At 38.8% G+C, this 22278-nt stretch overlaps 1 protein-coding gene across 4 annotated transcripts in view; it reads left to right on the top strand.

The window, feature by feature from the left end:
• The window catches only part of EPC1 (enhancer of polycomb homolog 1), a 94436-nt gene extending 72585 nt beyond the window's left edge, over positions 1-21851 (top strand). For 2 of the 4 annotated variants that reach the window (XM_033403482.2, XM_004278625.4), the window contains exons 3-15: positions 3049-3194; positions 3602-3808; positions 4186-4334; positions 5260-5419; positions 6423-6599; positions 6687-6776; positions 6859-7007; positions 8595-8947; positions 16742-16860; positions 16941-17027; positions 17860-18001; positions 18111-18474; positions 20482-21851. In XM_033403482.2, coding sequence (XP_033259373.1) covers positions 3049-3194; positions 3602-3808; positions 4186-4334; positions 5260-5419; positions 6423-6599; positions 6687-6776; positions 6859-7007; positions 8595-8947; positions 16742-16860; positions 16941-17027; positions 17860-18001; positions 18111-18474; positions 20482-20554 — 2216 coding nt within the window. In that variant the 3' untranslated portion in view covers positions 20555-21851. The remainder of the gene's footprint in view (positions 1-3048; positions 3195-3601; positions 3809-4185; positions 4335-5259; positions 5420-6422; positions 6600-6686; positions 6777-6858; positions 7008-8594; positions 8948-16741; positions 16861-16940; positions 17028-17859; positions 18002-18110; positions 18475-20481) is intronic. The other 2 variants (XM_004278627.4, XM_004278626.3) reach the window with 1 other exon arrangement.
• The last annotated feature ends 427 nt before the right edge of the window (positions 21852-22278 follow it).

Below are 22278 nucleotides of genomic sequence, written 5' to 3'. Positions count from 1 at the left end.
CCCAGAATTTATTCCAGGGTCTTTGCAAGTAGCTGTTACCAGTCATGGGGAGCTAGTGCTTGAGCAGAAACCTGTGTGCCCTCCCTGCTGTGGGAGGTTTCTCCTCAGCCTCGAATACTGTGCCTTCTTTTCCATCAGGAGTTCTATTCTGTTCCCAGTCTACGTTTTGTGCCATTTTGGGGACCCAAATACCCTTTCACTATTTGCTTCCTGTAATTTAAAAATGCAGCTTGGAGTTACGGACATACCTACCTATGCACACTTAGTATGAGCTGTAATATGGCATTTGTTACATAGACTTTTATATGCATTTCACCTTTACTACTGGACTCTAAGCACAGTGGTTTGTACCACTTTGTATCTCCTTTAAAATAATCTAATCAATTTACGTGTACTGTTGTGTTCTTTTTATTAGGTTTATTTTCTATAGAATTTTCTCCTCCATCTCTGTAGAATACTGTATTTTGTTTACCCGTATACATATCTGGGTTTATCTCTAGCAGAATGTTTTAAACAGAGTCAGCTTCTACTGTGTGTCTCCCGTAGTTGACAATTATTGGCTAACTAGGGCTCACTGTAATAGGTAGAACTCAATTAGAAGAGGCAACTCATTGGCCTGTTTCTCTTTAGACCTTGTTTTTTGCACTCAGGAACATGGCCCAGGAAATTTGAAGATATTCCTGTTTCTAGAACCATGATACACATGTTACATCTTTTTTTTTTTGCGGTACGCGGGCCTCTCACTGTTGTGGCCTCTCCCGTTGCGGAGCACAGGCTATGGACGCGCAGGCTCAGCGGCCATGGCTCACGGGCCCAGCCGCTCCACGGCATGTGGGATCCTCCCAGACCGGGGCACGAACCCGCGTCCTCTGCATCGGCAGGCGGACTCTCAACCACTGCGCCACCAGGGAAGCCCCATATGTTACATCTTTATCAGCTGCAGCTGAGCTATCAGTTGGACATTTGGCTGAAGCCAAATTACACTTCAATCATTGGCTGTGGTTTTTTGGTCACATGAAATCCTAAAGTGAGTTTTTACATGTTAGCTTTTCTCTAGGGTTTTAATATTTTATATCTGAACAAGATTTGGTTCTCCTCATATTTGAAGGTCTTAGATGTGTTTGCATTAACTAAAGAAAAGCTTCTGGCACAGGCAAGAGCAGCCTCTCAGGCACTTGGTCACTTCAGTGGCGAAGACATAGAGCTCCCTAGGGCGGGAATCTTCCTTTCCCATCTCCTTAATTTGTTGCATGTGACTTGTCATTGATGATATAAGGTATGCCAGAAGTATGTCAAGTGTATCTTGATAATGCATAAGTAAGGTGATACTAGGTAGGCTTGTTTAGTTTTTATGAATAATTAAGCTTTGTAAATGTGATTTGCTCTAAAAGAAAAATAAATTTTATAGCGGAGGGTGCCAAAGCAATGTATGAACGAGACCCTACACATGTATAAAGTACACCCTTAAGTAGGCGGAACACTGATAGTTGGGCCCTGTCGGTTTGGCTTTCTGGATTATCGGGATCGCCCTCTTTAATAGAACTTTCAGTGATGATGGAAATGTTTTTATAATCTGTAGCATCTGGTAACAGCAGTAACCACTAGCCACATGTAATACTTAGCACTTGAAATGTGGCTACTGAATTTTGCATTAAGTTAATTTAAATCTAATTGGTCATACGTGGCTAGTGGTTACTCCACAGATGTGGATTTTTTTGGTTAGGGACAAAACAACAAGTGTGTTTAATCCAACAGTTGGTTTTTTTTGTTTTTTTTTTTGTTTTTTTTTTGCGGTATGCGGGCCTCTCACTGTTGTGGCCTCTCCCTGCGCACAGGCTCCAGACGCGCAGGCTCAGCGGCCACGGCTCACGGGCCCAGCTGCTCCGCGGCATGTGGGATTTTCCTGGACCGGGGCACGAACCCGTGTCCCCTGCATCGGCAGGCGAACTCTCAACCACTGTGCCACCAGGGAAGCCCATTAATCCAACAGTTTTAAACCACTTGGGAATCTCCAAAATCTCTGTTTACATTGCAACAGCAAACAGAATTAGATGGTGGAAAATCATTGAAGGGCTGATGGTGCAGGAAACATGGGTGCAGAGAGGGTAACTTATAGAGATTTTTATGAAGGATCTGAATATTCATTTATTTTAATTAGGAATGTTACAGAAGTGTGATACAGGTCAAAATGAAAATGAAGCATAACGTTATAGTTGCACAAATATTCGTTGGGTTCCTATGGGCCAGATACTGTGTCAGTCTTGAAGCAGGGATGGCACATGTGGGGCAGGCAGGGTCCCCCTCCTTGTTCCTGTCACAGGTGTCACCACGCTGACTGCAGATGTTTTCAGGGATTTTTCCCACTTGAATAGAGTCAATATCCAAATGCTTTTCAGTAGAGTACTGCGTGCAGAGTTGGTGTACAAGATGAACATGTTTACTGCCTCTGCACTGACGTACAGAGATGGATAAGACACAGTGCTTCCTCTCTGGGAGATCAAGCACATTCGAGTGCTTAACAAATAAGATTGTAAAGTAAAAAGGGGAGTGATCTAGAACAGGCTTTTTTTTTAAAAAATTATTTATTTATTTAAATTTGGCTGCATTCGGTCTTTGTTGCTGTGTGCTGGCTTTACTCTAGTTGTGGCGAGCGGGGCTATTCTCTGTTGCGGTGCATGGGCTTCTCATTGCGGTGGCTTCTCTTGCTGCGGAGCACGGGCTCCAGGTGCGTGGGCTTCAGTAGTTGTGGCATGTGGGCTCAGTAGTTGTGGCGCACGGGCTTAGCTGCTCCGCGGCACATGGGATCTTCCGGGACCAGGGCTTGAACCCGTGTCCCCTGCATTGGCAGGCGGATTCTTAACCGCTGCGCCACGAGCAAAGTCCCTTCTTTCTTAAACTTTAAGTGTGGGAAGCTTAGATTGTTTGTGAGTCTGAAAACACAGTCTTTAAAAACTCTTTCCTGTTTCTTTAGAGATTGTCCAAACACCCGCGAGAGGCTTTGCCTGTGTGTTCACACAGTAAATGGTTGCTTGTGGTTTCTTCTGTCAGCTTTTAGTTTGGATGCTGAGCAGCCCGATTACGATTTGGATTCGGAAGATGAAGTCTTTGTGAATAAACTGAAGAAGAAAATGGACATCTGCCCACTGCAGTTTGAGGAGATGATTGACCGTCTAGAAAAAGGCAGTGGTCAGCAGGTACAGCTTCATTGTATATATATTAAGTGTGTGTATATGTCTATATAAATCTCTCTTCCATATGGAAACAGTGTAATGCTGGGGAGAGGGTAAGCAAGCAGGCTCCAGACAAGCATGAGTTCATGTCTTATCTCTGCCCGTTACTGGCCTGTGTAATATTCAGCATGTTTAAATTTCTCTGTGCCTCTCTTTCCCCATCTGTAAAATAGATGGATAAACATTGCAGGATTGTTGCAAAAATTAAATAATTTATATACAGCATCTAGCTCATGGTCTGACATGTACAAGGTGCTCAGCATATGTCTGTTGTTACTGCTGTTGTTTTGATTATTGTCATTTAAATTTGCAGGTACTTTTGAGCCTTTTATTTGTATTATGTGAAAATGACGTAATGATTTTACATTTAGCCAGTCAGCCTGCAGGAAGCCAAACTACTGCTGAAAGAAGATGATGAGTTAATTAGGGACGTTCACGAGCACTGGGTCAGACGGAGAAGAGACTGCCGAGGGCCGGCCCTCATCCCAGCAGTGAAACAAGAGAAGCGGGATGGCTCCAGCACAAATGACCCTTACGTGGCCTTTAGAAGACGTACCGAAAAAATGCAGACTCGAAAAGTAAGAGAACCTGGGGAAATTCTGTAGTAATGTTTTTGATGTAAGAAAATTTATTTATAATTATCAGTTATCTCAGTATCTCAAGGCTGTGTTTTAATTTGTGTTTAGACAGACTTTCTATATATTGTAATGAAAAATATTAATTTAAAATGTCAGCCTTAAAATTCATTAGAGTTATTAATGATATATTTTAATGTTAATCCATTAAAAACCATATTCAAAATTGATTTCCTGGTAATCCGTGTTCCATTTCAGTGTCTTTAAATTCTCATCTCACCCTTCAAATATATATATTCTTATATATCACTAGCTACACTCAGAATGCCAGTAGTCAGAAATGCTTATTGACATTAAACAAAGCGAATTCACATTTACAGAATCGTAAAAATGATGAAGCCTCTTACGAAAAAATGCTTAAGCTGCGTCGAGATCTGAGTCGGGCTGTTACTATTCTAGAGATGATAAAAAGAAGAGAAAAGAGTAAAAGGGAGCTATTGCACTTAACACTGGAAATTATGGAAAAGAGGTAAAGTATATTTTAATAGCATTAGCAGCGTGGTACCATTAGAATTTTGTGTAGAGTTAATTTATGTCCGAAGCAATTATCTGTAACTCCAGAAATATATTCTTTTAATAATAGAGACTACTGAAATGTGTGCTGTGGTATGCTTTGTATATTTTTACATACGTTCCTCTCTTTATTTTCACTTTTAAAGTGACTGGGTTCAGTAAAATTAAGTTATTAAGTTATGCCAGGTATTTACATTTTGGAATCATATTCTTTTGCCCTTACTTGAGTTGTGTGCAGGGCTGTGACGGAGAGAACATTTGTCACTTCTAAAGCTTTTATTTTATTTACTAGATGGTACTGAATTTTTTCTTAACACTTAACTGAGCTTTTTAACAGGGAAGTATAAAAAGGGGAGAGGGCAAGGCCCATAATCTTAACACTCAGGTAATCCTTTAGCAGGGAGCACAGTGAAAACTTCAAGCCTCACTCCCCTATTTCGTAGTCCCTACTCCCAAAGAAAACCACTAATCAGTTTATTGTGATTCATTTCAGAAAAGTTAGTTGTATAGCACAGGCAACTCAAATTAGCAGAAAGTTCCTCCGCACCATTTTAGGCATGAATTTCAACATCTCCACCGAATCTTTCACCAAAATTGCTATGTTAAAATTTAAACCTTTGTTTTCTTTCCCACAGTTACCTATTAATGGTGCCAAGATAAAGCTATAAGCCAAAAAGCAAAAGAAAGAATAGGAATTATGTAATCTTTAGTTTTAATAAGCATTCAGCAAATAGTTTACCTGTAATGTTACCTTATAATATAATATATATAATAAATATAATGTTACCTTATAATAGTTATAGCTCAGTTAGTTATTAGTTGTCACGAGGATGAGTACTTCCTGAACTAACTTTTTCAACTTCCTTTCTTTGCCATTTCAGGTATAGTCTGGGTGACTACAGTGGCGAGATCGTGTCTGAGGTCATGGCGCAGAGACAGCCCATGAAACCTGCTTACTCCATCCCCGTTGTCCCCCTCACCAACAGCGGCCAGTTCAAACACCAGGAAGCCATGGACGTGAAGGAGTTTAAAGCTAATAAGGTGATAAAAATTTCTGTGGGCGGTAGTAGCTGATAATGTTGAGCGGTATTTTATCACTAGATTCAGAGTGAAAAAGAAAAAATGTGTATATAAACTCTACCGTGAAAGCCAGCTTTTGGTTTAAGACTGGCCTTTAGATATAGCAGTAGAACTTGTAAAGAGAGATACCTTATAGTTTAATAATTAACTTTTCTTTAAAAACCGTAATGCCATAAACTGCATAAATCTTGGTATAAATATTTATGTCAGCCGTGATACCTGCCATAATCTTTTTCTTCCTAACAAATATCATTTCTGCCTCTGATCTTTCTTGCCTGTTGCCTGTACCTCAAATTCATACCTCTCCTAGCCTCTGCCCTCACCTGCCATACACATTTCTAACATGCACTGTGTTCATTGCTCTGTCACTCTTGCCTCTGTGTTTTATTCCCATGTTGTTTCCCTATATAATGATTTCATATCTTTATCCTCTAAAACTGCTCGCAATTCTCTCTCATTGTTTAGCTAGCAAGTCCTTACTACTCTTTATTTTTTTAATATCTCAGCATTGTGGATTTATTTTTCACTATGTTAACAGTTATCTGAAGTTTGCTTTGTGTATATGTTTCATTATTACTTTCCCAATATTGATTTGTTAATTCTTTAGAATAAAGACTAGACATCCCTTTTTAAAAATGCTCCCCTAGAATTTTCATAGAAAACTAAGAAACAGATACAGGAACCAGCAGTAAATACTAATTGTTGTTCAAGGATTTCAGCAGCTGGAGAACTTCTGTTCTCTTCTTTGATTATGATTATGTTTAGGTTGTAGAAACATATTCCTGTTTTCACAGAGACCAACCTCTAAGACTTTACAATAGAAGATGACAGAATGTTAAGGGTCTTGTATCTCTTATGAGTGGGAATGCCTTCATTTTAGCAGTAAACTTATTTTTAAAACTCCCCCCAAACTTTCAGTTTGTTGAACATGGTTTCTAGTGTGTAATTCATGACTGTATTGCAGCAAGATAAGGCCGAGCTTATCCGACCTAAGCGTAAATATGAAAAGAAGCCCAAAGTCTTACCTTCGTCTGCTGCCGCCACTCCTCAGCAGGCCGGCCCCGCCGCGCTGCCTGGCTTCAGCGCTAAAGACCTGAACCAGTATGACTTTCCCAGCTCGGACGAAGAGCCTCTCTCCCAGGTCAGTGTAAGCATTTCTGATTTCTCATGAACACACACGAGGAATGTGGGAAGGCACATGTTCTGACGCACTTCCTTTTATTCAAAGGTTCTGTCTGGCTCTTCGGAAGCTGAGGAAGAGAATGACCCCGATGGTCCTTTTGCTTTCCGTAGGAAGGCAGGCTGTCAGTACTATGCTGTAAGTTTCGGGCTCTCTTTTTAAGTAACAGACTGTTCACCTGGAGCTGACAAAAAAAATAATTCAGAGTTTTCTTTTTAAGCCTCACTTAGACCAAACTGGCAACTGGCCTTGGACTAGTCCTAGCGACGGAGGATTAGGGGATGTGCGATACCGCTACTGCTTGACCACCCTGACCGTGCCCCAGAGGTGTATCGGATTTGCACGAAGACGGGTTGGGCGCGGTGGAAGGTAAGGTGCTTCTGTGTTCCTAGCAGAGGGATGTTTTAGATGGTGGGCAATGGGATCTAAAGCTTAAAGTGAGGTGGTCCTTCTGAAGAGCTCGTTTTGTTTGTTCCTGTCTGCTATTCTTAACTGATTTTTTTGACTGAGATACTTCACCACTTTGTTACCTGTTTCTTATACAACCGTAGCTTTTAATGCATAACTAATGGTTCCCTAACGGATCTGCTTTTCTTCCCAAGATCGAAAGCCTCCGAGATAGATGAAGGCAAGTGTAAATCAGGATTACAAAAAATCATTTTAGGAGTTCTGAGAGATATTGAGAAAAAGGATTAAATAAGCTCAGAAGTGTCATATAACTGGTACACTGAGTTAACTCGCCAGTGGAAAGGCTCCAGGGCCCATGCAGGACCTGATCTTTGTTTAGACCTGATAGAGCCCTTCATACTCTGGGTGCCTTTATGTGTGAAGTTGTGTGTGGGATGGGGGAGGAGTTGCAGAACACATGAAAGCGAAGGAAAAGAAAGGCACTCGTATAATATTAGTGAAAAAAAATTAAAAGGCAAAACAGGTAAATCATCAAGGTGCTTTGAGGAAGAAAGCTAAGCGTATAATTTACAGTCAGTTAATGACTTATACACATTTCTTTCATTTTTGAATCTTTTTTTGTTTGTTTGTTTTTTGGTTTTTTTTTTTTTGCGGTACACGGGCCTCTCACGGTTGTAGCCTCTCCCGTTGCGGAGCACAGGCTCCGGACGCACAGGCTCAGCGGCCATGGCTCATGGGCCCAGCTGCTCCGCGGCATGTGGGATCTTCCCAGACTGGGGCACAAACCCGCATCCCCTGCATTGGCAGGCGGACTCAACCACTGCGCCACCAGGGAAGCTCTCATTTTTGAATCTTGATTGCAGTTATTATCACTTCACCGTTAGTTTAGAATTATCCAGTCACTAAAATACATTTTATTAAGTGCTTTTTCAACCCCATCATTATGTTGACATCATAGTAGTGAAAATTCTCTACATTGGCTATATTTTATTTGATACTAGCATGAGTCAGTGTTAACATCCTAAGATGGAATCATTTATAAGGTTTATATAAATAAAATGAAAATATATCCTCTCGAGTGGTAGCTTCAAATATTTTGTCTATAAAAAATTTTAATAGTGTAAAATATCCAAAGATCACATACCTTGTACTGCTTTTCTCCTACCCACCCCCTCCAAAAAAAAAAATGAAGTTTTTGCTTAAATAAAGAACAGATATGTTAGCAATATTTCATGAATGTTTTGGTGCTTTATAATGGAAGTGAAAAGTCAAATTCGCTTGTATGCAGTAAAGCCAAATGTGGAACTGTTAGAAGACTCCAGCTGTGTAAGATGGGTCGTATACCTTATTCTTTAAGGCGGATTACTTTCTTCTTTAATCGAATCATTATAAAGTGAAAGAACCTTAACAGAAATTGAGATTTTAGCCCATAGAGCCAAATAACGAAATAATCAAATTTATAGCTCTTAAATATTCAGTATGAGGTGGCTTTGGGGGACTTGGGGGAGTAGCTGTTTTACATGTCTGTTTGTGCCTTATTTTTAACAGGGTCTTACTGGACAGAGCTCACTCGGACTATGACAGCATGTTTCGCCATCTGGATTTGGAAATGCTTTCCTCACCACAACATTCTCCAGTCAATCAGATTGCCAATACCTCAGAAACAAATACCTCGGACAAATCTTTCTCTAAAGACCTCAGTCAGATACTAGTCAATATCAAATCATGTAGATGGCGGCATTTTAGGCCTCGGACACCATCCCTACGTGACAGTGACAGTGATGGAGTCTCCTGTAGAAAATGGTATCGGAGTGTAAGTCGAACAGGAGCAGCACAGCCCGGGACCCAGACATGCAGCGCCTCTGCGCAGAGTAAAAGCGGCAGTGGCTCAGCGCACTTTGGTATGTTCATTTGTTACAACGTGCGTTTCTGTAGAAGCACCGGGTTCATCAGTTTTTGGAATATGTGGTCTATTATACTTACAGCTAAAAGTCCTTTTCTCTTAAAATAGAACTTTTTAAAAATCAAGGTTTAAGTATTTATTTGAGTCCTGATTGTACGTGTGTCTTCGTTTAAACATTTCCACATACATAAGATGTTTACTGCTATTTAATATATGACATTTGTTTCCTGGATATACTTTGTGAACTGCCAACCAAGACCCAACTATTATGTTTCAAATAATAAAAAAAAGAAAATGGACCATAAGTTGATAGTGTTTTATATTTGGACACTTTTCTGGTCTTTTACTTAGACTGCTTTAAAGTAAGCCAGCAAGTCGATAGATATACAAGCTTTCTGTGCTTACACATTCATTCAGAATAACTTGTAAGAGGGAAGCTAATTTTTCAAAGAACAATGTTTGTGTAAGGATTATTTTAATAATTTTGGAAACATTTTCAGGTAATACCTACTTTAGCATTAGGCCTACATTGTGAAATGTGTCTAAAATAAATGCCATCTACTGAAAATATTCTTCAAAGTTTAGTTTTCTGTTTTAAAGCAAATATCTGTTGTTTGAGGCTTGTAGATGATAGAAATTCACTGTTAAAATTGTCATACAGATTTTTATAAAGATGTTTATTCTGTCCCCCTAATTATCTGGTAAGGCTACAGTTAAACCTAATAAATATGAAAATGTGCTTCTTATTCTTGAAGACCTTCAGAAAAGGTTCCATAAACTAATTTACTTTGTGTTTAGAAATAAAGTACTTCTGCGGAGCGGAAGTCGTTCAACTCATAAGAAAAATAATAACATTTCAGAAATCAAGTAGAAGATAATCTAACTTAGTCTGAGGCCTACCTAACAGATTATTTATAATCCCATTAATTTCAGAGTCTATATCATGAAGAGTCAGTTTCTCTCTGCTTTTATAGTCTTAAAAATCAAAATGAAGAATTTTTCAGTATGAAGGAGGACATATATTGGTGTGAGTGTAGAGATTTTAATAGTATAAACTTGTAATATGTTTCCCTGATAAAGATTTTTCAGTTGTTTAAAATTCTTTTGAGACTAGACGTAGAAAATAGGCTTGTTCTGTCAATTCCTTGTCTTCTCCACCTCTTAAAATAAAGTCATATAACTATCCTAAGGCTCTTACAGTGATTTTTTTTAATGTAAATTGTTTGCCATACTACTTAAGTAAGCGTTGATACTGTAAAACTTACTTGATTTGTGTTCGCCGAAGCATATTAAAAGGTGAACATGGAACAGTAGTATTACCAAAAGTGTAGCTGAAAAAAATCTTTAATAACCGTATAATTTTTTTAATCATTTCCTTCCCCTGTATATGTGATAAAATTAAATGGGTTTATCAATTTTTTCCTGTTGCATCTAATTGTTTTCAATTTTCCCTTAAATTTTACCAGATCTTCCTGTATAGTTAGAGAATAGATACCTGCAGGTTGCTTTAGGGTAGTGCTTCATTCTTTCATGTTTGTGGATATTCCAGAAACCTAAAGCTTTTCTCTTTGTGCTCTATAAAGTATGTAACAGTGGACTCATATCATGTGTAGCTTTAACTTAAGGGAATTCAGCTATAGGCCCCTGGGGAAAAAATTAAAATTTTAGCAGTTCAGATATTATACAGGATTCTAAATAGAGTTGAACTAAAAGAGTGAGCCATGCTGGCAGCGGGAGAAGTGAGTCTATTACTGTTCCTCTTGCAGCGTCAGTGCCTGCATTGCTGCCTCGCTCTGTTAAGCATCTCATCTTGTCGATGTAATTGTAGTTTTAAAGATTTTTTTTTTTCATTTGGTGTAGCCCCCAGATACAAACCAAACTGCTCCGTCTGGCATTCAGCCACAGAAACTCTGATCTAGCGTGATGCCAAAGGAAACGCGGCTGTGTCGGGCTTGTTGAAAGGAGGAGATGGACCCGTCGTGGTACACGCTAAAGGAATTTTTAAGGCTTAATTTTTACCACACTGACTTTAGAACTTAACCAGTCATTATATGACCTACGAGTCAGCTGATATACTTGCCTGCCACCTAAGCCAAATATGTGGGTTTTGATTTAGCCATTTTTGATTATTCTATCATTGTTTTAAATATTAATATTTATGTGTATGCTGTGACATAGTGATGCCCTCTGGACTGATTGTCCCTTTTCTAAATAAGCCTCTCTAAGGGCCTGTTCTCACTTTGAAATAGGAAATTCTAATGAGGCCGTCAGGAGCCATGTTTTTGGTAAAGGCCTGAGTTCTAACACGCCAGCTTTCGTAGCCTCTGTGTCAGCTGCCGCTTGGAGTCTTTTTTGCTTGCTTCCCTGTCTCGACCATTTTGCAGAGTTGTGCAGTCAGACCAGTAGCCTGGTTAGTCAGTGCTAGAGTGCTTGGGCCTCTGGGTACTGTACAGCAGAATGACAAGTGTTAGAATTTTTAGGACTGGATTTTAGTACGTAAGGATAAATTGTGTATTTTAAATAATCTTTAGTTAATATGTGATTTGGACAGTTTCCAAATACATTTTTCTATTTTTTTTAATCTACAAAAATATCTTTGGGGAATTCCCAGGCGGTTCAGTGGTTAGGACTTCGCACTCTCTCCCTGCCGAGGGCCCGGGTTCAATCCCTGCTCCGGGAAGTAAAATCCCACAAGCTGGGCGGTGCAGCCAAAAGAGAAAAGAAAAAAAAAACTTTATTAAAAAAATCTTTGAAAGCTTAGTGTTTGTTCAGTGACTAAGTATTCATTTGCATGTGTTTGAGGGGATATCAGATTCAGAATTAATACCTTTTTCATAATTAGGAAGGACTCTGTAATTCAGAAAGACTGAAAACAGAAAAGTGATTTTTTTTTTTTCCAGAAAAGTGATTTTAAAACCATTACATGTTCAGGATTTGAATTCCTAGTTCCCAGTGAAATTTCATCAGCATTTTAAGTCATTTTCCCAAACTCCCATATCTACAGTATAGATTTGGATTATTTTCATAAGTCAATAAGAAATTGTAGCAAGAATGATAGGTTCTAATAAGTCTCAACATCTGTAGCTTACTCAGCAGTGCGGTTTACTTCTATTTGTAGCATAAATTTTTAAAACATTTTTATTGGAGTGTATAGTTGATTAACAATGTTGTGTTAGTTTCTGCTGTACAGCAAAGTGACTCAGTTATACATATACATATATCTACTCTTTTTTTTTTTTTTTTTTTGCGGTACGCGGGCCTCTCACTGCCGTGGCCTCTCCCGTTGTGGAGCACAGGCTCCGGACACGCAGGCTCAGTGGCCATGGCTCACGGGCCCAGCTGCTCCGCGGCATGTGGGATCTTCCCAGACCAGGGCACGAACCCGTGTCCCCTGCATCAGCAGGCAGACTCTCAACCACTGCGCCACCAGGGAAGCCCCTATCTATTCTTTTTTAGATTCTTTTCCCATATAGGTCATTACAGAGTATTGAGAAGAGTTCCCTGTGCTCTACAGTAGGTCCTTATTAGTTAGCATAAAATTTTAATATTACGGTAAAAAAGGAGCTCTAGATTTGAACACTGAAGATTTTCATTGTTAGATTTTGTAGATTTGTGGGACCTTATCCTTACCTGGATGTGTTTCAAAACTCAGAATTACTTCCTCAACAGATTCTGGAGTAACACCCATAGTGAAATACATTAATAGTTCTACAGTCGTGTAGTGAAGTGCGAGAATAGTCACACTCAGTGGAAAGTTTGACCACAAATAACCTCATGTTCAAGATGTTTGCAGCCAAATGAATTCAGGTTTGGTCGTGTTTTGCCGTCATATGAATTACAGCAAACTTTTGTTTTCAGATTGGCTGTTTTAGGTAACTGATACGTGCTCACGAACCTCCAGTCTGTCAGTTCAGGCTTACTGCTGAGGCGGTCGTACTGTAATACTGTCTGGAGTCATTTCAGCTTATGTTTATTTCTTTATAGCTACCCTTCTCTACTGTATTAAAATAATTTTCTACCTGTGTACTGCTCAGAGAAATTTCTAATTGAGGAGTATCTTTTAAAGCAGGTGTTTGGGTTTGTTGTTTTTTTTTTTTTTAACAAAATATACATTTTGGTAATCTAGAATCCATCTTCTCAAAGTGAATTTTCAAATTGTTTACTTTTTCCTAAGTACCTGTCCCCTCCCTCCCCCCACGGCCCTGCCGCCCCCAGTCATTCCATTGATCTGCTCCAGCTACAGGAATGTGACTTAAAGGCCAGCAGGCTGAGCACTAGGCCATGCCTGGCGCTGGTGTACCTACTACATGATAGGTCCTTGCATAGGACGTGGACTCGTAAAGTTTTAGATTATTTCATCTAAATTCCTACCCCAGAGGATTGTTAGAAGCTGCCCACAGAGCGGTGGTTTCTGGCCTCTGCCTCGGCACCTCTAGGGACAGATTAAAATTCAGCAACTTTCTAGATCAGGTTATTCTGCAGTTGGGAGTCTTGTTTAGAAAGTTTGTCCATATATCGAGCAAAAGCTGCCTCCTTAAATTTAAATCCGCAGGTCCTGTTTGCCCTTGGAAGCACACTGAGTACGTTTTCTTGCTCTCCCACATCATAGTGTCCTCCAGATATTTGAAGTCCTGTCGTGCTCCTTCCCTGTTCTCAGCTTTTAATCTTGTCCCTCCCATGACTCTGCTCCGCTCCCTAGACCCCTGTCGGTCAGATGCTCTATAGACGAGATTTCTTTTAAAGCATGATGCACACTGTTGGTACATAAAAAGTTTGATTATTTTTTGTAAATCATATTAAATCTAAAACAAACTTTTGTCTATTTCTTTTTATATTTAAAATCTCATTGGTTTGGGGGTAGTTTTGTTTCCCCTTCCACTACTAAATATCTTTGTGACCTCGGATGAAAGTTTCTTCATCTCTAGTGTGAGATTATAGAAGGAAATCACCAAGAATCCCTCCTGATCTAAAATTTTTTGGTCCTTTGAAATGATTCTGATTCTAGGTCTGGTGATCTGTCCACAAAACCACCTTGTCCATCTTTATGTGAATTGCAAACTTGACTACCACACAATATCTGGAGGTAGACATACAACCTAAAAACTTTACCTTGATAGAGATACAGGGAAATATGCTCATTTTTGTTTATTTCCACTTAGCATTTGGTTAGACTTTGCTCAGTTTCCTGTGTTAAGTAATAGTGCAAAACCCAGCTCAGATTTTATTTGCCCAAATTTACTGCCTTACCTTTGTCCAAGCTTTCCTACTCATTCATACAGCCTTTTGGATTGGAATTTTATTTCTCAGAAGAAGTATAAAATCTTAGCATCTCATGGCTTGAAAAGGACTTTAATGATGACCTAATTTAATCTCGTGTATTTCAAATGAACATACTGAGCCCCAAACGATTAAATACCTTGCTCAGGTGAACTCAGCCAGCTATGACAGAGCTGAGAATGAAAGAAAAATCAAGACCTCTTGGCCCCTAGACCCGTGGTTTTTATTACCATCACTTCTAGCTTATGTTACTCTGTGCCTTTCTTCTAGAACATCTATCAAAAATGTCCAGGGGAAGTTTTTATAACTAGACTCTGGAGTATAGAGATATGTAAGAAATAGGCTAACATAGGGATCTCAATGAGCGTTAGTGATCTAAAATGTCAGTTGCATTTTTATTTCTAAATCTGTATTTGGAGGAAGTTAACAGTTGTTAAAAAAAAAAGTGAAATTCACAAAACCCTCAGAGACTGAGGACTGAAATGTTGATTTAAATAGGGAAAAAATATTTGGAACCTTTATTCAAATCGATTTCCAATTTAATATTGCCAATGTTTAAATTAAAACAAATACCAGCAGAATTCTGCAAAAGAATATTTTCATTCATATAAATGGAGTTTTGTATATAGATCTTTACAGTGAATGCTAAATTATTGTTCTCTAGATGTGTAATGACGTGACCTTCCAGAAATGGTCCTTTTTTTTCTTCTTCTTCTTTTTTTAAGTTTATTAATTATCTCCTACCAGGAAATTCAAGATTTAGGCAACGCACTCAAGCTTAGGAAATTAAAGTAGAAATCACAAAAACATATTAGCGAACCTATCTAATAAATTAAGGATCTTTAGTTTTAAACAGTTGCTTTTATGGATTTTTTTTCAACATAGAGATATTATTTTAATTATAATCACTCTTTCAGGGCAGCTTTTTTTTTTTTTCAAGTTCTGGTTTAACACGTTTCTGTTATATGGAAATGGTCGCGTTGACACAAAGTTTATGTCAATATTTAGGGATTATCCTATTATCAATAAAAGCTTTTTCCGGTAGAATTCAGATCTGAGAATTACAAACATAGTAGGAAGAGAAACTCATCAAAGGACATATATCAACTAAACAGATTTGTAACACCCAAAATAAGAAAATGAAAAGTAGAATTTTTCCAACAAGAAATTATTTTTTGCCTTTGTAACCCAAGAAATTAGTTCAGCGCAAGTATAAAAGCCTGTGTAACTTCTGAGGTTTTCTTAAACATTATTTCACAGTTTTCTGATTCGTTCAAAACGTGGTAGAATTTCTACTTAACAGCTATCTAAGCATTTTGTAGGTGTCCTAGGCAGAAGCCGTATCCTGGGGGATAAAGATTCTTATGAGTTATAAGTGAAAATTGCAAAACTTGATGAAGTAATATTCTAAAGAAATTTTCAAAATGTCTTTAACTAAAGACAACAAATTAGCTGACAGTATTTTGAAAACATTAAACTTTAGATTGAGGAAATATGCATGATTATATAGATTCCCTAGTACCCAGGGATGCATGATAACCCTTTTTTTTCTGTTTTAAATAGTTCTTACGCAACCATCACAGGCTTCTTAAAAGAAGCCTTAAAGTCAGATGTTGTGATTGTATGTGCTTTTTTTTTTTCTTTTTTTTAAATTGGCAAAAAAAAAAAGGAAAAAGAAAAAGAAAAAGGTTTCCTTTTTAAAAACTGCACACACTTTTTGGGGGAGTAATAAATGAACATTTTTTTGTTTGTTTTTTTTAGAACTGAGCTCTCCATAGACAAACATAAGTAGCATAACACAGTGTCTTTCCTCAGACATCATTCTGTACAGTAAACCAACATAAACATCTCCGTTCTTATTGACTGGATTTTTTCCAGGTGGGTTAATTGGGTGGGGAAAATTAATTAACCTTTGGAGCCTCTTTTCTTCCTGTTAAACTTAAAGGATGGGTTCTTTAAAAAAAAAAAAAAAGTAATAAACCAACAACCTTATATTTCATATGAAGGAAATTTTTGTAATGACTAAAATTAGAAAATATGTAGAACAATTAGTATTTCTACACAGAACTGCTAGGGGTCATCTGAATGCATTGGGACAGTAGTATGAATAAACTAGAAACTAAATGGTGATTATCAGATTTCTTCTCAAGCTCAGTGCAAAGTTGAATTTCAAATAATGCGGATGAAAAAAGCTGGTATTACCGTTTACACTGTCTAGCACAAGTGTCACAGCTTACAAAAAGTAATGGTTTTGAAACTTGGGAAGTGAGCACTTCTCTTTCCTATGTGCAGCTCGGAAAGTTTCATTTTGTTTTTCTTTAAACTCAAGCCACTCTCGTTAAGTGTGGTTATAAAAATGCTGAAATTTTCATTCGGAAGTGATCTTTAACAGGATGCTAAAACGCTTTAATTCTGCGCAAATTTTTTCTTAAATGCTAAAATTTGTTTTAGTGTACTGTATGATGCGTGCGATAGCTGTGCCTTTTGATAAAGTGTTTTCTCATTTTATGTTCAGCATTTACAGCCGAACAATACCAGCAACATCAGCAGCAGCTGGCACTCATGCAGAAACAGCAGCTTGCACAAATTCAGCAACAGCAAGCAAGTAGTAATTCCTCCACCACCACGTCACAGGTGAGGGATTTGTCTGTCTTATGATTATCCCTCATGGTTTCCCACCAGAGTTCATCTCTAATTACCAACTGTTGTCATAGAGCCTTGCATCTAACCAGCAGGAAAGTGGCTTTCACCTGAATCTACATCATAGCCATTCTGTACAGGGTTTAGAAAGAACGTTCCAGGTGAGTATAGAAGCTGTTGCCCTCTGCTACCTATTTTAAAAAGTAAAACTAAAAAGCATAGTCAGATGAGATGAAGACCCTGTCTTCAAGTCTGACCTGTAGTCTGTGAATGTACCTCTTTAATATACAACCCCACCCAGCTCTCTATGTGGAGAGTTTTAATTATTATTAAAATTTATGCTAAAATAACCTCTTTTACTATTAAATCACTTTTGAACTTAAAGCATGATAAATGTTCGCCACTTAAACATATTTAAGGCTTAACTAAAGGCTGAGATTCGTGTCTCTAAGCATCTTAGAGGAAAAATTCATTAAAAAAAATTCAAGACGCTTCTTAATTTCTAGGCTGAGTTAGAATGTGATGTTTTGTTCCTTCTGTTCCAAAGGGATAGCTATCTTACTGTCCCAAAGGTGCCTTTGGTCACGTGTGTATATGTATGTGTAAGTTAGATGAAGGAAGTTTTACATACTTATTCAGATTATATGAATTGATTCATTCATTGACTCATTCATTGCAAATCACTGAAATGTTTTACTAGCATATTTCGTGTCCAACACTTTGTGTTGGAGGTTTACTGTTTCCACCTTATAAAAGGTTTATTTTGGTAATTCCATATTATATATTGTCACATAAGAAGATCAAAATTCATAATCCTTGAGTTATAAGATGATTTGAACATTAATCCAATTTATGCCTGTCAGAGAGATGAAGATATTTCAGTGGTTTGCAACTTTCATTTATATTCAGACTGATTTTGGTAACCTGTGTAGCTTTAGTAATAATTTGAGACTAAGTGATGCTGATTAGATTTGTGTTGTATTTTCTTTTTAGGGTTTTGTTTCCAAGACTTTGGATTCTGCCAGTGCTCAATTTGCTGCTTCTGCTTTGGTGACATCAGAACAACTGATGGGATTCAAGATGAAGGAGGATGTGGTGCTTGGAATCGGGGTGAATGGCGTCCTTCCAGCCTCAGGTAAAAGGATAAAGACGTTTGAGGTGTTTTGATAGTGTTTGTAACGTATGTCTGTAGTAAACAAGGAGCAGAGTTGCGGTTGTTCAGCTGCTTCTTTCCTTTTCCCTAGGAGTATACAAGGGCTTACACCTCAGTAGTACTGCACCCCCGGCACTTGTCCACACGAGTCCGTCGACAGCAGGGCCAGCTTTGCTACAGCCTGCGAACGCGACGCAGACGGCGGGTTCCCACAGTGCACCGAGTCACCCAGTGACTGCTGCCAGTTCTGCAACAACTCAGGTTCTGATTGGGAACAACATCCGATTAACTGTACCTTCATCAGTCGCCACTGTAAACTCTCTTGCCCCCATAAACGCACGACACATACCTAGGACTTTAAGTGCTGTCCCATCGTCTGCCTTAAAGCTGGCTGCCGCAGCAAACTGTCAAGTTTCCAAGGTCCCGTCTTCATCCGCCGTAGATGCAGTTCCACGGTGAGTAGTTATTTAAACCCAAAGTGTTTGAAAAATATGAAATCTGACTTAAATTCTGTGGCATTGCTCTCTACTTATTTCTTTGTGTTTTTTGCTCTTTTCCTTATATACATTAAAAATGTATAGATGAGAATTCCTTATTTATGTAAGAACTAAACAGATAAATGTTGTAATTCAATATTGCTGAGAATTTGAACTTTCAAGGGAGTATAGTGAATATTGCATGTATGATTGGGACATGACTTAGTATAATAAGAGCTTATAATAGTCTCACTCTTTATTTCACCTTTGGATCGCAGGAGTTCTCTTTAGAATGTTTCTCTTGCTTATGATTTCTTCCACAGCTTCTCACATAGAAGTGATAAAACCCGCCATGGCTAGTACACTAATTAAGCCTCTCTTAATAGTGTAAATAATGTGAAGGGTTACAGTATTCATGCCGGGTCAACTTTTAATCAGACCGTTATTTTCTATGCTAACTTGTTTTCTTAGGTTTCAGTAGACAGTTTAGAATGTTTGCTCAGGCTCTGTTCTGTTTTAAATATTAACGGGAATTAAAATCTTGCTGTCTACTTGAGGGGAAACAAAAAGAGAAAGACAGGAGTTTTCAGTTGAGTTAGAAGATGAGCATAAAAGTGTGAAAAGTTAAATAATATTAATTGTAAGTAATAGGTAAAAATTGTTCTAGAGGTATCACAAAATATAATATGCTTGTCAAATTAGCACGTATAGAGTGTGGCTGTAATTTCCATATAAGAGATATTTTTTACACCAGGGATATTCTGGGAATGTTCTACCAAAAAAAAAAAAATCAGATTTCATCTTGGCTGGGCAGAAGGGAGGAAGAAAAGAGTTGGGGAAATACGTATGTGTTTCAGAGGTTACCAAGTAACCTAGTTTGTCTAGAGATTTGGGAAGATTAGTGGTAGAGGTTGGAGTGGTTGGCGGCCGGACTGTGAGGCGTCTTGGCTGCCGCTCTGACGCGTAGACTTCCTCAGCTGGCAGTGGCCCAGGGCAGGAGCAGGCTTCGTAGCAACAGACTGCAGCTATTGGTTTCTGGACCCGTGCATCCCTTCTGCTTCTGAACTTATGTGGTAGTCACATCTGCTCAGTGCTTATCCATTCTTAATATTCTAGGTCTAGTCATAGCTAGCCAAACAACTATAGCTCTTACTTAAATATATAATACGTGGTTTTCATCACGACAGAATTATATAACCACGGGAGACTCGAAGTGTAAGGGAAACGTTCGCATCACTTACTTTAGCCCCTCTGTTTAAAGATGAGGGAACTGAGTTTGCAGGGCAGAAGTTGAGACACATGTAGAGAACAAACGTATGGACACCAAGGGGGGAAAGCCGTGGGGGGGTGGGGATGGTGGTGTGATGAATTGGGCGATTGGGACTGACATGTATACACTGATGTGTATAAAATGGATGACTAATAAGAACCTGCTGTAAAAAAAAGTAAATAAGTAAGTAAGTAAATAAAGTAAGTAAGTAAGTAAGAACTGAGACCCAGAGGAGGAACTGAGCTCCCAGAGCACGTCAGCAGTCGAGGGGCAGGGGCAGCGGGGACCCTGGTCTTCTGATTGCTCAGCTCCACGTAGAGAAAAAACTCGGACTTAAAAGTCCTGACATAAATGACCTTCACTCACATTGTTCCTTTTTAAAACTCTTAGGAAAGGTTTAATAGAGGAAGAGATTGAAACTGTAAACTGAAGCTTGGTTATTCTTTATGTGTTGGAACATCTAGCTTGCTTGGGTGCTACTACAGGTTTGTTGGTAATGTAGCTGACCATGGAGTGTGCAGCGGACCCAAGCCTGACTTCCGGTTGTGTGTTCCTAATAATAAACCGTAAAAGTTCAATTCCTCTACTTGCTATCCTGTCCCAAAAGAGTCAGATCTCTTTCTATTATTAAAAACATGTAAACTTTTTATTAGGAAGATCCTCTTGATTTGTTAGATTGATTGCAGATAAGTAATTTATGGAACTTTTTTCAACAGGGAAAATCACGAATCAGAAAAGCCAGCACTAAACAACATAGCAGACAATACAGTAGCGATGGAGGTGACGTAGCTTCCTCGGGATGGAGCCGCAGCCTGGGGACTTGATTAGGTGCTATGCATCAGTAGCATTTTGAATGCAAGGGATGATGGAATGCAGCACATGCGTTTCTGTGGCAGCTGTGGGGACTTGACAGCAATGCTCATCTCTCATGCTTCAATTTTTCTTTTCTTACTGTTAATAGGGAAAAAAATCAGCATCTGTAAATTAAGAATACAGCAGTTATCTGTACAGTACTGCATATTTGTAATACCCTGTATATATGTTACTTGAATACAGAGATGTCCATTTGTGATGCTTTGCACTTGGGGGTGGGGGGGAGGGAAATAAATTGCAACAAAGAGTGTGAGATGTGAGAGTGTGTAGAGATGAGGTGTCATCACATCATGTGCATGGTGCAGAACCTGCTGTTTTATCTATTTATTGTGCCGTGTTTACAGTTTTGTACACTGTACCTTCATTGGTTCCTGTGCTGTAGTAAATGTGTTAGGTAGCTGTGGACTCCTTGGTATTTTGTAAATGGTATAACATAACTTGGTTCCCCTCTGGGTCCCTGAGTTTTCTGTGTATCATGTGAAAAAAAATGGTGACATACATACAGAATTTTACAAAAAAAAAAAGGCATCAGTTTTTAAAAAATGGGGAATGTACTGTTAAATGGGGATCTTCCTGGTCTACTATCATTAGGACAAGTAACGAGCTAAAAATGAAGTCTCTTGAATCTTCCCATCCCCACCTGCCCACAGAGCTGTGGGCAGTTTCTGGTACTTAAAGCACTAATGTTATGTTGCTGCTCTGCAAACAGCCCAGTAGTCCCATTTCCTTCCACACCAGAAAGTGTTAAATCAAGTATGCAAATGGAGTCCTTACAACTGGAGTTTATGTTGTCTTGCCCTTTTTTTAGCACAAGAAAAAAAATGTACTTTTTTATTGTCGAATTGTTTCAAAGACTTCATTCTTTACTTGTTCTTACAAAAAGGATATAAGGGAGAAGAATGCAGTAATTGCTGTACGTGTATCATCATTCCAGTTTCTAAAAACAGCCAGCCAGCTTTTTTCCTTCTAAGATTCTCCAGAAGGCTGCGAGGCCAGAACCACAAATATCGGGTGCCTTCCTTTGGAAATATTTGACCTCTCTTCTGTGAAGAGAATGGTACTTAACAGACTACTACTAGTGCTTTGTCAGTACCGAAGTCTGAATGCCCAGTCCAATGGCATACATTATCCTTAAGGTTTTTAATCCCACCTGGAAAAATTGTGATAGAATTCTCACAAAATAAACCCAGGGCATTACATGTTGACAAACTAATGTGTAGTGGTCGTTTGCTTTTCTTTTCAACCCAAGAACTTTTGTGTGACTTTAATTAAAATCATTCAGTAAAGGCGGGGGCAGGGCCGGTCATGGGAACGTGAGCAATTACTTTCCAGTTCATTTTTTTCAACAATTATTTATTGAATGATTACCCAGTATGCTTGGGACTGTTTTAGGTCCTACTACAGTGACAAAATTTCCTGCCTTCATGGAATTTATAATTTCATTGAGTGATAAAAACAAGATGAAGATGTAAAATTTAAATTGTATTAAGGTAAGTATTTGGGGGGAAAGTAAAGCAAGGAGAGGGGAGAAGCGGGGCCAGGATGGGGTGGAGGTTGCCGTTTCCGGTAGGGGTAGGGTGGGCAGAGAAGCTCCCACAGAGATGATGGGGAAGGGGGGGTGGAGAGGATACATACAAGGG

This window comes from Orcinus orca, chromosome 2 (assembly GCF_937001465.1).
Source record: "Orcinus orca chromosome 2, mOrcOrc1.1, whole genome shotgun sequence".
In the NCBI taxonomy this organism is placed as follows: Eukaryota; Metazoa; Chordata; class Mammalia; order Artiodactyla; family Delphinidae; genus Orcinus; species Orcinus orca.
Note: the sequence above shows the minus strand (reverse complement) of the source record. Positions and strands in the feature narration are given on the sequence as shown.